This window comes from Tursiops truncatus, chromosome 1 (assembly GCF_011762595.2).
Source record: "Tursiops truncatus isolate mTurTru1 chromosome 1, mTurTru1.mat.Y, whole genome shotgun sequence".
Lineage (NCBI taxonomy): Eukaryota > Metazoa > Chordata > Mammalia > Artiodactyla > Delphinidae > Tursiops > Tursiops truncatus.
Window position 1 is genome coordinate 161,023,780 of NC_047034.1, and position 14,154 is coordinate 161,037,933.

Genomic DNA, 14,154 nt, shown 5'->3' on the forward strand with positions numbered 1-14,154 from the left:
CAGCAGGCCCAGGCCTCCAGCTCCCAGCCCCACCCGCGGGCTCTGGGCATCACCCTCACTGTGGCCCAGGGCAGAGCCAAAGACCCCTTTGGGGGCAGGTGAGAAGAAGCCTCTGTGGCTGTGACCTTGACCATCAACATAAGAGAGAAGGTGGAGGAGGAAGGGAGGTGAGGAGGGAGAAGAGGCAAGAGGACTGACAGAGGAGGAGGAGAGTAAAGGGACAATGACAAGGGGAGAGAGAGAGGGAAGGAGACGGAGGGAGGGACAGGTCAGACACCAGCAACCACAGGGAAGACAGAGGACAGCCCGTCAAGCTGGCTGAACAATGGTGCCCAAGGAGGGCCTGTCACCATGGATACCAGCCTAGAAGGTCTGCAGGGGTGTACCCCAGGGCTCTGGTCCCACCCAGGCCTCCTGGTCCACTTGGAAGAAGAACCTGAAACACCAACCAACCAGCTCCACAGACACAGCCAGGAGGGACACCTCGCACTGAGGCCTCCAGCCCATCTCAGGGTGAGATCAAGCAGATGCCACGTAACATGGACACTTGGAAAAGTTCTGCATTAGGTTCAAAATTAGCTGCAAAGTAGAGAGGGAGGGCGAGCTGCCTTGTCAGCAGCTCCTGGAAAAGCCGAGCTGGAGGCTCCACGTGAGTTGATGGGGGTGTGGTTGCTGGAAAAGCCAGTGTGATGGTGGGTGACTTCGATGCAAGAAGAGGGTCCAGGGAGGAGGTGAGAGACCACCATCCTCTGGGCTGGCCCTGGGCCACCTGAGCCTGCTGTGCAAGGCAGGGACAAGCACAGGTAAGGGGAATGTTCTGGAAGGCTTGCAGGGTCAGCGATCACAGAGGCAGGAAACAGAGCAGCATGGACAGACCGTGGAGTCCGACGGGGCCTGGGTTGTAACCCCAGCTCTGCCTGTCCTGTGGCCTCTGAGGAGTCCCTTAACCTCCCTGAGCCTCAGTTTCCTCATCAGTAAAATGGGGTGATCACAGTGCCTCTTCTCAGGGTTGTTGTGCGAATTCTGTGTGAAGAACTGAGCCCAGGGGAGGTGCCCAGGAAATGGTGGGTCTGAGGAGCTGGGGTCACCAGCTGGAGAAGGGCTGGTGGCACCCTGGGAGCGGCGTGCACCGTGTGGAGAGCTGCCATCTGTCTGCCCCACACACATGCACAGAGCTGTGGATCCAGAGTGGGACCCAGGTGAGGACCTTCCTGGACGCGGACTGCGGTCTGACGTCAGGAGGTCCCACCCAGCAGGAGTGGCTCAAGACACAAGGGGCTGCCTCGGGGGCGAGAGGACACAGAGGCTCAGGGAGGTCGAGTGACTTGCCTGGGGTGGCTCAGCAGAGCCAGGTCTGAACCTGAGACCCTGACCACAAAGCCAGCTCTCCTGACCTCCACGCAGGAGGACAACAGGGAGAGGAGAGACAGAGCAGAGGAGGGAAGCTCAGAGACAGGGTGGCCGTGGAGGAGGGGCTGATGCCAGGCCAGGCCGGGGTGGGGGCAGGGGCTCCCCAGGAGGGGCGGGGCTCTGAGGCAGGTGCGCTACTTACGGGTAGTAGGAGTAGGCATAGTGGTCTCTCCTGGCAGCATGCAAAGAGAACAGCACAGGTGGGCCACGGTCCTTCCCCAGGCCGGGCCCAGGGCAGCACCCCCAGCAGGGAGGGGCCTGGTGCTTTCCGTGCCGGGGACGGGGTTGGCCGGGAACCGACAGGTCAGAAGGGCCTTCCTTGACCCAAGGGCTGGCCGGGCTCAGTCTCTGAGGACCAGGACCCAAGGTCCCTTCTAGAACCTTCCCCAAGCCCACTGCTGGAGTGAGAAGGAGGTGGGGAAAGGGCCTGGAGGGAAGCAGAGCTTTCACACACAGTCATACACACATGCGTTCACAAAGAGAAACGCACTGCACGCTCACATATGCAGACACACTCATCTGGACACACACGCTCATACACAGAAACACAATGACACACTCATGCACTTACGAACACAGATATCTACACACATGCAGACACTCGTACACATGTATTCAAACACACACACTGACACACACAGGTACATACACAAATACATGCTCACACACAGACGCCTGCGCTCACACACACGGACACCCCCACTCACACACTCAAGGTAACTGCCGCACTCTCCCCTGCAGACAGTCCCCACTGCGGTCCCCGTGCCGCCCACCCCTGCAGGTCCCTCTGCCCCTGACGGGACAGCCCTCTGCACGCACCTGTGCCTGGGAGGGAACAAGTGGCCAGGGCAGGGGACACTGCGGCCTCGTCACCCACCCAGACTGCCCCTGGGTGTGGGGTCCATGAAAGGAGCCGGGTCACCCCCTCACGGGCACCCAGAGCACAGGGGGCTCAAGAGCCCTGACCTGACCGCCAGGTACCAGCAGCGAGGAGTGGGGGCAGGTCTGATTCCCAGCTCCCAGGTGGGGAAGCCGGTCCCGGAGAGTCACGGTCTGCCTGGGGCTCTTGGGGGTCAGCGAGAGTCCAGAGCAGGCCCAGGACCCTGCCCCCAGAGCCAGCTCCCCCTGCGGCCCTGTCCAGGCCCCCTCCAGGGTCCTCCACTCACCCGCCCCACGTCACCCATCATGGGGGAGGGAAGGGAAGGAGAGCGGAGGGGAAGACTGAGGCCCAGCCAGGGCAGGAGATTGGCTCGAGGTCACACAGCATGTCACCCACCCCAGGGACAGAGGAGGGGTCCAGGGCCCTGAGCTGGTCACAGAGGCCCTGAGGGGAGGGGGGAGGGGCTGAAGGAGTGGTGTTCTTCTGGTATCAGCTGAAATATCATGACTTTAAAAGAGCCTTCCCTAAGGAGTCCCCCACAGTCACCAACTACATTACGTCCCCCTTTACCCTCTCTCTGCCCCCCACCCCGACACCCTGGTCTTTTCACAATTTGTAATTACGCATTTGTGCTTTTTCTAGTTTAATGCCAGGCCCCCCCGCTTATAACCACAAAGCACAGGAGGACAGCATCTTGGTCGCGTTTGCCACCACTGGATCCCCAGGGCCCAGGACAGTGCCCAGCACATTATATTCCCGAGATATTTTATTGAATTGAGTAATCAGTAAATGAGGAAAAATAAATAAAAGAACTCCATCTTTATGAGCTTCCATTTCCTCCTCTAAACAAGTGAGGTTAATAATAATCTCCCCACAGCAGCACGCGCTCAGCCCTTCCCTGCCCCCTCCTCCTGCTGGGTTGGCGGGGGGCGGTTCAGGAGGACCCAAGTCCCCTGGGCCAGACCCTGGGGACACACAGCAACAAGACAGAACTTCCTCCACCCCCATGCAAGCTCTCAGTCCAGCAGGGAAGAGAAATACTGAGCAAAGCGCTGCAAGCCGTGAATGAAGTGCCGGGGGTTGGGGGGGGCGGGGCGGGGAGGGCTGCAAAGGGATGTGGGGAGGGTCTCTGGAAGCGGAACCAAGGGATCCAACCGGCCAGGGGCACCCCCGAGTTCCCCAGGGCAGGTGCATCCAGCCTTACTGTCCGCAGGGCGGACCAGGGTACACGGGGGCTAATTGGGAGCTGCCCTCCCTCCACAACCTCCTAATCTGTCCATTACATCTGAACACCCCCATCCCTGCCAGAGCTGCTCTGTCCCATGGCGCCCCACAATGCAGACTAGGGGAGCCCTCAGGAGCACAGTGGACCCTGAAGGTCGGGCAGGAGTCGGGGGATGCAGCGAGGTGCTACAGAATGGGACCGAATGGCTTTTAGAGGACCTAAGGAGGGGCAGGGGGCGGGGGGTGGGGTGGATCCTAGAGGCTTCCAGTAGCAGCTGCATAAAGTGGAGGGTTTCCTAGTGAGGCTCTGGCAGCATCTCTGACCCATCCTCTCCTGAGCCTGGCGCTCTCTCTGCAGGGGTGGGTAACATCCCCTACATTGCCAATCTTCCCTTGAGGGTAAATTTCTAGAGCCTCAAATACCACCTGCAACCCCCAAGATCTGACCCCTCCCTTACAGCCCTCTCTATCTGCACCACTACCCAGCCCCCAGGGCCTTGCCACTTACAGGAACCTACTGTGTGCCAGTTGTGGTGAGGCCCTTCACGTGCCCAGCCGTGAGGAGGATGGGCTTTGCAGTCAGGCCTGGGTTCAGTCAGGACCTGCCACTTAGCCAAGTGACATGGCCAAGTCGCTGAATGATAGTTTCCTGACCTGTCTAAGGGACTTAGACCTGCTTCGTGGGCCAGGATCCAACAAGGAAAAATTCTCTGATGTATTCTGAGTCCCAGAGGTGCTCGATAACTCCTGTTCTAATGGCTGATGTGTATAGAACTCCTGGCACAGAGTAATATTCATTAAATGATAGTTTAAAATATTTTGTCTCAGGAATCTGTACAGGGACTACGGGAAGGGAAAAATCAGAGCCCAGCATTCTGGACTGGACATCCCCACGCCACCCCATCGGTGGCATGCCCCAACCCCAGACTCTCTAGGAGAGTTTTTCTCCTATCATTGCCTGGCCTCAGGCAAGGGGGCCCTAGCCAGTTCTCCCTCATCTCCCTGGATCCCGCTTATCTGCTCCTGGCATCCCAGAGACCCAGAGCCAACACACCCATGTGTGCCCAGCCTGGCAGCAGCAAGGGCTACAGAAGGCAGAGCCCAGGCGGGGAGAAGGTGGAGCAGGCTCTGCCTCTGGCTCCCTGGGTGACCTTGGGCAGGTCCATGTCCCGTCTGGGCCTCAGCATCTCCATCCCTCAATTAGGGGCTTGAACCACAGTGTCCTGGGGCTGCCTGGCGGGGAATGCGGTGGGGTGGGGAGGGAGGGCAAAGGGGTCTCAGAAGCTCCCACCTGCTCCAACCCGAGGCTCAGCCTTCAGCTGCTCCATATACTGAGCTCCCAGGAGAGGTTTATTTGGTGTTTTGAAGATGGGTTCTGCTGCTTTTGAAAGACTGGAAAACCACTAGACTAGACATCCTTGAGCTACATGGCAGCCCTCAGTTTCTGGGCTCTGAGCCTCTGTAATTCTAAATTCTGAGATTCTCAGAATCTCAAATCCTGGATTTCTAAAACTCCAAAATTGTAAATTCTGGATTCTAAGATATGATGGGATTCACTCTGCCCACTGCAAAATGCACTGGGAAAATGCATCCCTCACAAACACAAGGACTGGACCTTTGAGGCCCAGGAGATGGCACAGGCAGGAAGGAGGTCTCCTCTGAGTCATGGGCCCAGGAGGACTCCTCAAGGATCAACAGTAACAGAGTCCAGGGCAAGCAGAGCCCAAGAGAAGGTGGGGCCTGGGAAGCGCAGAGGGTCCTTGCTTTGAAGTGGAGTGAGCCCTGCCCCCACCTCAGGATCGACACCACAACCCCGTGCTTAGGGCAGACAAGAGAGCCGAAGACCTTCGAGGGGCTGAGGATTCCAAGTCAGGTTACCTCCACACCATCCCCATCAGAACAGCCCAGCAGGCACAGGAGGGCAGTGCCCACGCCCAGCACGGCTCCTTGGCAGCCGGCAGTGAGTGCCCTTGCCTGGACAGTGGCACCCGGCACCAGCTAGAACTGGGCTCCAGCCAAGCCACTCTAGGGCAGCTCCATTTGCAGAGTCTCGGACTTCCCCCAACCCGGCTTGGGTCCATCCACAGGCCTGATGCCCAGGCTGGCAGCCCTCCACACACCCGCCAGGCGACTGCCTGACCAGCCCCCAGCCTCCTCTCTGCTCACCAGGCCTCTGACGGAGAGAAGCCTAGGGTGGGCCAGGGCACCGGCCTCACTCACCCCTTTCGGATGATAATAATAATGGCCCCCAGGAGGAGGATGAGGACGGCAAGTCCCCCTGCACAGATGCCCAGGATGAGCCCCATCTCCTCCGACCTCTGGGACACCTCCAGGGGCTGTTTGCTTTCCTTGCAGGCAGCTGGGAAGAACAAAGCAGAACAAAGGATCAGAGGGGAGATCAGGACCACCTTAAGCCCCAAGGAATAAACCCGGACCACCTTAAGCCCCAAGGAATAAACATCTGCCCCTCATCCTCAGCACATGTCCCACCTTTCAATCAAACCCATCTCCTCATCATCCCTCACACCTTCCGCATTCCCGTGGCAGAGGCTTTACGTGCCCTGTGCCCCTATCAGGGATATTAGCTCCCTTCACCTCTCTGCCTCCTCAAATCCTCCCCGTCCTTCAGTGGACGGGAGATGGAGGATGTGTGGGGCCTTCAGACCCCACCTTTTTGCCCTCCTGGGAGGCAATGGGGGGAGAGAACTATGTACCCAGGGCATGGTTAGGGCATCTCAGGATGGGGAACCAACCACATTCCCCATCTGGGAGCAGGGACAATCCCTACACCACAGGGTCCACGCTGTCCCCACTTCTCCCCACCATAGGAAAGGGGGAAGATACAGACCTCAGTGTCCAGTACCCACCACCCCCGTGGCCCGACCATAATGGCTCACCCTCCTCCAGGCCCCTGCCAAGGCCCCTTCTGTGACCATGGCAGGATGAGGGTTTGTCCCTACTGCCCAGTCTGGAAGAAGGAGACCTTGAGGTGGGGCACATAGGGAGCAAGAAAGGGAGATGTTTCCTGACCCCCAAGCCTGCCGGACCACCCTCCTCTGCTCCCACAGGCCTGGGAACCCAGGGTCCACCTCCCCAGAGCCCAGCAAGTAAGAAACCCGCTACTGAAGGACTGAACCCAGGGGGACTTACCTTTCCTGGCAATGCGGATGCAATTCAGCCGGGTCTCCTGGAGGCACAGATGGGGGTCTCAGCACCGCTGAAGTCAAGACCTGACCCTCCCCAGAGGGAATCTTAGACAGCGTGTCTTGGGCCTGGTCAGGGCTTTTCTGGCGTGGACCGTTACTAAAGACACCCGACCTGGCAAGAGGGTCTGGGGGGAATCAGGGAGGGAGGGGCCAAGAGGGAAGGAGCCTGCAATAGGGTAATGCCTTAGGAAAGGGGGATGAGACGGGTGGAAACAGAAAGAAACAGCATGGGAAGAGGGCTGGTTGGGGGAGGCGCTCAGAAATGAGGGTGGGGCCTAGATCCAGGGGTCTCCTTAGGAGGGGGGCGGCCTGGGAAAGAGCGACCCGAGGAGGGAGGAGCCTGGAGAAGGGCGGGGCTTCAGGGAGGAGGCGGGTCCCAGGCCTCCTCAAGCTCTGGTGAAAGTGGGAACCTGAGATGGACCCCCTCTGGAGAGAGAGGAGCCTGAGATAGAAGACCAGGAGCAGGAACCAGGCTGGGAGCTTGGATAGAAAAGAGTCTGGGGAAAAACGGTTCAAGAAGGGGGTACTGCTGGAGAGAAGCTGGCTGGGGTTAGGAGGGAGGGGCTCAGGTGAGTGGGCGGGGCTGGGAGTGGGAGGAGCTATCGGAGGGCAAGGCTCACCAGCGGGGGCGGGATCAGGACGGGGGTAGGGCCTGGTGGGGGTGGGTCTCTGGCCTCTGTAGCAGCCTGCTCCGAGGTGTCACCAATCCTGCCCCCCAGCCGGCCCCGCCACCACCCCGGCCGGCCCCTCACCCCCTTCAGGTGGCTTGTTGCCTGGAAGTAGATGAGGTAGGCCTTCCTGGGTTCAAGCGGTGGGTTCCAGAAGCCACGATAGGTATGGTTGTCACCCACGGTGAAGGGCATGGCCTCAGGCAGACTGCTGGCCGCCAGTTCGGCCCCGAAGTAGTGCACCAGGCCTCGGGCCAGCGCCGCATCGAAGGTCAGCGGCACTGGGAAGCAGTCCTGGCCGCCTGGCTCCCGCCGGAGTCTCCGCGGCCGCTCCTCCTCCACAATAACCTGGTACACACTGGCCATGGTGGGGGGGGGGGAAGCGCAGTGGTCACGGTTGCCAGAGAACAGGGAGAGCCATCTGGTGGCTAAGGGCGTGGGCTTTGGGGTCAGGCCCAGGAGAGGGCTCATCTCAGCTCTGCCTCTTACTAGCTGGGCAAGTCACTTAAGCTCCCTGGGCCTCAGTTTCCTCCTCTGTAAAATGGGAGTGATTACAGGTCTGTTACATAAGGTAGAGGTGAGGAAGGAGGCAAGTTTAGCAAGCAGCCAGTGCCTGTCAGCTGTTATTACTGTAACTAAGGCTGAAAGAATGTGAGCCCTGCTTAAGGGAACCACGCCCTAAAGCCCCACCCTGACTCCTCAATGAGTCCTCCAGGTCCTGGGAACCCCAAGCCTCAGGCTCCAACCAGGTTCCCGACAGGTCCCTCTAGGCCACAATAAATTCGAGTAAGACATGATGCATTCACTCATCCAGAAAGTGTTTACTAAGCTCAGACATGGGGCCCTGTGCCGGGCACTTGGGGGATGTAGGCTTCCTGGAACTGCCCTCCAGTGGGGGAGCTGGTCACTTAGCAGGCAAACGAGGTCACACTAACCCTACATCTCGAGTACCCTCCCAACCCGGAGGCAGCCTTGAGACTGCAACTCTGAGCCTGCCATCTCCCGGTCCTGATGGCTGATTTGTGTTCCCTGGTCTGTATTCCCTCTGATTTGTGTCTCCTGATCCCGACTTGTGTGTTTCTATTTATTTTCATCACTTTACTGAATGGCCTTGCTGTGAACTCCTCCAAATCCTCTGTGGAACAGAGCCAAGAGTAAATAAATGAATGCTGACAAATTTAAATATTTCCAGTCCCGGCCTCGGTCACGTCTTGGCACGGGATACCCCATACTGACAGCCTGCACTCTGGCAAAGCAGAAATGCCTTTTCCTTGCTCTCCAGCTATTTCTTTTGAGCTTCCAAGTTGGGAGGGAATCACCCCAGCACCCTGGGATTTGGGCCAGACAGGTTCATTCCATCACTAACCAGCCCAGGCCCTTCTCAACCCTCCATTTCCCAGGCCGATGTGAGGCCTCTCCTGGCCCGAAGTCCCACCAGGAGATGATAATCATTAGCCATGAACGAAGCACATCTTGATCCGGGATGACCCCCAAGATGCACCTAGGGGAGGCTCAGAGGGGTGAAGGGACGTGCCCGAGGTTGCACAGCCATCAGGCCTCTCCCCCTCACATGGTCCACCCCTCGCCCAGACCCAGCCCTGCCATCATCATCCCTGAGAGACGCCGACCAGGCCTGCTCACAGGATCCCCCAAGGGAAAAGGAAAGGAGAAGGTGATGCTGGTTTCCCAACTCCTCCCAGATTCAGAGGCAACAGGGCCCTGAGCCTCCTGCAAAATGCCAAATGCCCCTAAGATGCCCAGACTTTTTCCTGGGGTCTGGGAATCAGCCCAGGGCAGGCTTTGCAGTGGCAAATACAGGGGAGCCAAAGCAGGAGAAAAGAGTGGAAGGGGGGAGGAGTGAGGAAATGAGGGGGTGTCAAGGGCACCTGGGAAACCCACTGCCTTCTTGGGGGGCTTAAGAGGACACTCCCATGCCCAAATGCAGGCTGTCACCCTCTCCCAGTGCATGAAACTTTATGGTAGGAGGAGGTGGACCAGAGGGGCAGGGAGGCTCTGTGACTTCAAGGAAAGGTACAGGCTTTGCAGACAAACCTGGCTTCCAAATCCCAGCGCTATCGTTTACCAGCTCTGTGGCCATGGGGGCTCATTATTCAGGCTCTCTGAGCCTGTTTCCTGATATGTAAAATAAGGGTACTAATACCCACTCCACAGGCTGCCACGAGGATAACATGACTCATGCAGGTAAAGTCCCTAACACGATGTCTGGCTGACAGGAAGTATGTGCACACATTCCACAAACACGCTCACTCTCTTTCACATACACACTCACACATCACACACACGTCACGTGTCTTCACTACACGTGCACACACGCGCACACACACACACACACACACACACACACACACACATCTTGTCTCCAGCACCTTCTCCCCAACAGAAACAGCCACTATGGCATCAGCTTTCTCTGCAAAGAAGTGAGGAGGCCAAGCTCTTGGCCACTCCAGAGAGATGGCCCCATCTGGCTGGCTGCACTAGCCTTCCAGAAAGCCCATCTCTGTGTCTCCCTGGATGGGATCCTCCAGGGAAAATGCTGGGAAAAATAAGGCCCCCAGAGTTCACTTCTCCAAGGTGTCAGAAGGAGGCCCTCTGGAGAGGCCTGAGCAGTCCCCTCTCCAGGCTGGATGTTGTCCACAGATCTCATGACAGTCACCACCAGGCACCCTGCGGCCTCAGAGGGGAGTGGCTGCAGGCGTCCTGCCTGCGCGGGATCACAGAATGTCCTCCTCCTGACACTCTGAACCCTTAGTGTGAGACTGAGGAAGGACAAGGGTTAGCTGGCCTGGGTGGGGACTCTGGGTCAGAGGAGGGGCCTCTTCCCTATGGCCCTGACCCCCCGCCCCTCCGTGCAGGCGTCCCCACCTGATGGGCGCCCCGCGGCCCTGCGCCGGCCTCAGCAGCACGGTGATGGTGTTCTCAGACTCCCCGAGCGGCGACGGCATGTCGGCATAATCAAAGCTGGGAGCTGGGGAAGGGGACAGGACATAAGCACAGAGCCCGGCCACTGGACCAGGAAGGTCAGGCCTCCAGCCTCCTTGACCCTTGTCCTCAGATCTCTTCCCCTTCAGCCTTTGCCTCCTTATTCCCTCTGACCTGAGCTTCCCTGACCCCTGACCTCAGCCCTTGGATTCCACCGATCATAGTCTCTAGACTCCTCTGATTTAATCCTCCCTGACCCCTGACCTCAACCTCTAAATGGTACATTTATCTCAGCAGGAGCCCTCCATCACCACCCACAGGAAGCCTCACCCCCTACCCATGGAACCCTGAGACTCTGCCTCCTCCAAAGGGGCCAGGGCGGGTCAGGCGGGGCTCACCTGAGATATTGGTGGTGATCTCGGTGAGCGCCGCCTGGCCGAAGCCTTTGCCCGTGCGGGCCCGCACGGAGAACAGGTAGGTGGTGCCCGGGTGCAGGTTGGAGAAGACGTGGTAGGTCTCATTGCGGAGCTTGGAGATGGTACGCCGTGGGCCTGGCACATTCACCGCCGGGTCTGACGACTCGATGCTCTGGTAGCTGATCTGGGGGCAGGATGGGCAGGTAGGCGGGCACAGGGATGGGGAAGGGTATCCCTAGTCCCATAGCCTCCCACCCATCATGGTTCAGGTGAGCTAGGGATAAGGTTGGACAAAGGGGAGAAGCTTGGTGGGGGGACCGTGGATGCCCCTTAGTCCAGGCCTCTGGGCACCTTCGCCTCTCTCTTCTGCCTTCAGGGCCTCTGTCCCCATAACACATGGGGCACAGACCGCAGCCACAGTGGAAGGAATCCCGATCATCACCTGTGTTCCTCCGCCCCATACACTTCCCTCTCCAACCTGTGGGCCCACCTTCCACCAGGGGCCCCAGCTGTAATAGGGTCCAAACCCACCTCATACTGAGTGATGAGGCCATTGGGCTCCTGGGGCTCCTCCCACTTGAGGAAGATCATGTCCTCCAGCGGAGTGAAGGTCAGGGACTCAGCCGCAATCCCGCCAGGCACTGCAAGGGAAAGGCGACATGGGACAGGGAAAAGCAAGCTTTGGAACCAGATCCCTGAGTTCAGATTCCAGCTTTGCTATTTCCTAGCTGGAATGCTTGGACCACTCAGCCTCTCTAAGCCTCAACTTCCTCATCTGTGAAATGGGGATGATAATAACACCTCCCTCACCAGAATTAAATGATGTGATGTACATAAGCCCCAAGGCAAATAAATATCAGCATCTCATATGGTTCCGCCTACGCCCGAGCACTCGAAAAGGGCAGCTGGCACTTTGGCCACTGTGCAGGATGCATCTGGCAGAGAAGAATGAATGCTCCTACTTTGTTCCAGTTGAGTGGTTTTCAGAAAATATAGACATTTGCCAGAAAAATGAAAACAGCCGCATTAGAGTGGCAGGATTATGGGTGGAGCTGTTTTCTTGTCTAAAAATTACTAACTACACAAACAATATGTTCAATGTAGAAAATCAAAATAGGCATAAAGAAAATTAATGACACCTACAGTTCCATCACCCAGAGATAAATACTGTCAACATTTCAGCAGAAGCCCTTTCAGGTATGGTTTTGTTTTTGTTTTGTTTTGTTTTAAGGTATCATCTTAACAGCAGGCTCAAGGAATTTCTTCTAGGAAGAGAACGGCCTTTGTTTGGGAAAACACCTTGATAAAATGTTGTGGGGAAGCTGAACTCCTAAGATAGCGGAAAGCAGAAACCCAGATAACAATCAGGGACAGCTCAAGTGCCTTGTGTTAAAATGAACAGTTAACAAGGCGACACCACTATCCACCCATCAAAACGATAAACGGAAAAAGACAATTCCAAGTGTTGGTGAGGATGCAGAGCAACCGAAATGTTCACACACTGCTAGTGGGAGTATAAATGGATACAACCACCTGGGAAAACTGGATCTATCTACTTATTATGAACACATATCCTATAACCTAGCCATTCTAGTCCTAGGCATAAACCCATCAGAAATGTGTATATCTACCAAAAAAGAAAAAATCTACAAGAATTTTATTTGCAGCACAATTTAAAATAGTTGAAAACAACCCAAATGCCCAACAATAGTAAATAAGAAAAATAAATGTGGCATAGTCACATAATGGACCGTTCAGCATTGAGAACGAATTCTCTAGAACTGTACACACAACGTGGCTGAATCGCTCAAGCATAAAGCTGAGAGGAAGAAGCCAGTCATAAAGAGTACACACTGTATGATCCCGCTGATGTAATGTTCAAACCCAAGCAGAAATTAATCCGTGGCATTACAGGTCAGGATAATGCTTACCTTTGGAAGGTTGTGAGGGGGAGGGTGCATAAAGGGGGGCTTCTGGGCTGCTGGTAATGATTTTTCTTGGTCTGGGTGTGGTTATCCTGATGTGTACCATCTTTGAGAATGCTTTGAGCTGACCACTTAAGATAAGCACGCTTCCCGTAAGTATGATACTAATACTTCAGTGAAAAGTAAAAAATATTAAATAATGAGCAGTTATCAGAGGGAGGGGGGAGAAGAGGGACAGAGAAAGAAGACAGAAAACTAAGTAAACCAAGTGAGGCCTGGCCAGGGTTGGGGGAGGGGGTGTGAAGCAGCCACAACAACGTACCTAGCAGGGGGGAGGGGAAAGGTCAACAGATTTTAAGAATGGAGCAGTCTGATATTGGGTTTGAGGTTACTTAAGAAGCGTATCAGTATATGCTACCCAAAATATGCCACTTGGTATAAGGATGATTTTGAGCTGAATTGAGAAGGCAATGTAGGAGCATACATGAGAAAAAAATTCTCTGCCCTCCCCCTATTTGCCTAAAAGTAGGACATAAATTTGTAAAGGTGCCCCCTTCCCCTCTCTACCAGAAAGGACAGAAGTTAATCACTGAGAAAACTAGACCCGTATCAGCCTGGAGGAATCTACCTAAAAAACTTTAAAGACTACCATTAGTTTCCCCATATATTTGACTTCCCCTAATTTGCTGCCCCTAGAAGCTCAAAGCCCTTTTCCTTTGTCTTGTCACTTCTCTAAAAACTCATTGTTCTTTTGTTAGGACACTATATAAGTCCCAGTTCTCACCACCCCTTTGAGTTACTCATCACTGAGTACTCCCCTGTTATGGGTGATGCATGTGTTCATAAACTACTATTTCCTAGAATGGAAAATAATCCGAAAAAATATGTATATGTATATATATATCTTATATCTGAATCACTTTGCTGTACACCTGAAACTAACACAATACTGTAAATCAATTATACCTCAATTTAAAACTTTTTAATAAGATAAATAAATAAAAATAAACTCCTGTTTGTTTTTCTCTTGTTAATCTGTCTTTTCTCCATCCAATTTACAAGGCCCCAACCAATGAACCTAACATGAGTAGAAGAAAAAAGTTGTTCTTCCTTTCCTACATTTGCAGTGATTCAGGGTAAACTCCTCTAGTCCTCACTCCCATCCCCAGCAAATCCTCAGCACATCAGTGCAGGGCATAGAGGATACACGTTGCCTTAAGTGAGTGGGGTTTTCTGGAAATCAAGGAAGGAGTTGAGTTTTATATCTGGGATGCTGCTGTGAAGAACAGAAAACTGCATATGTGAGGAAGCAAAAAACAAAACAAAACAAAAAACTATTAACCAAGGAGCTTGGGGTTACCTGGGATTTTACAGCAATCTGGAGAACGCTTTTGCTGGCATTAGAGTGTAGCTGTTAAGAAAAACAACTCTCAAACAGATGGCCAGGTTTGAAACCCAGCTCTGCTACCCATCTACTAGCTATGT

At 55.2% G+C, this 14,154-nt stretch overlaps 1 protein-coding gene across 4 annotated transcripts in view; it reads right to left on the reverse strand.

Annotated features, from left to right (window-relative positions):
- Positions 1-14,154, reverse strand: part of PTPRU (protein tyrosine phosphatase receptor type U) — an 84,205-nt gene that overhangs the window by 33,136 nt on the left and 36,915 nt on the right. For all 4 annotated transcript variants that reach the window (XM_073793143.1, XM_033839247.2, XM_073793136.1 and 1 more), the window contains 6 exons: positions 11,276-11,385; positions 10,727-10,928; positions 10,272-10,374; positions 7,473-7,746; positions 6,665-6,701; positions 5,735-5,873 (listed from right to left, as the gene is read on the reverse strand). In XM_073793143.1, coding sequence (XP_073649244.1) covers positions 5,735-5,873; positions 6,665-6,701; positions 7,473-7,746; positions 10,272-10,374; positions 10,727-10,928; positions 11,276-11,385 — 865 coding nt within the window. The remainder of the gene's footprint in view (positions 1-5,734; positions 5,874-6,664; positions 6,702-7,472; positions 7,747-10,271; positions 10,375-10,726; positions 10,929-11,275; positions 11,386-14,154) is intronic.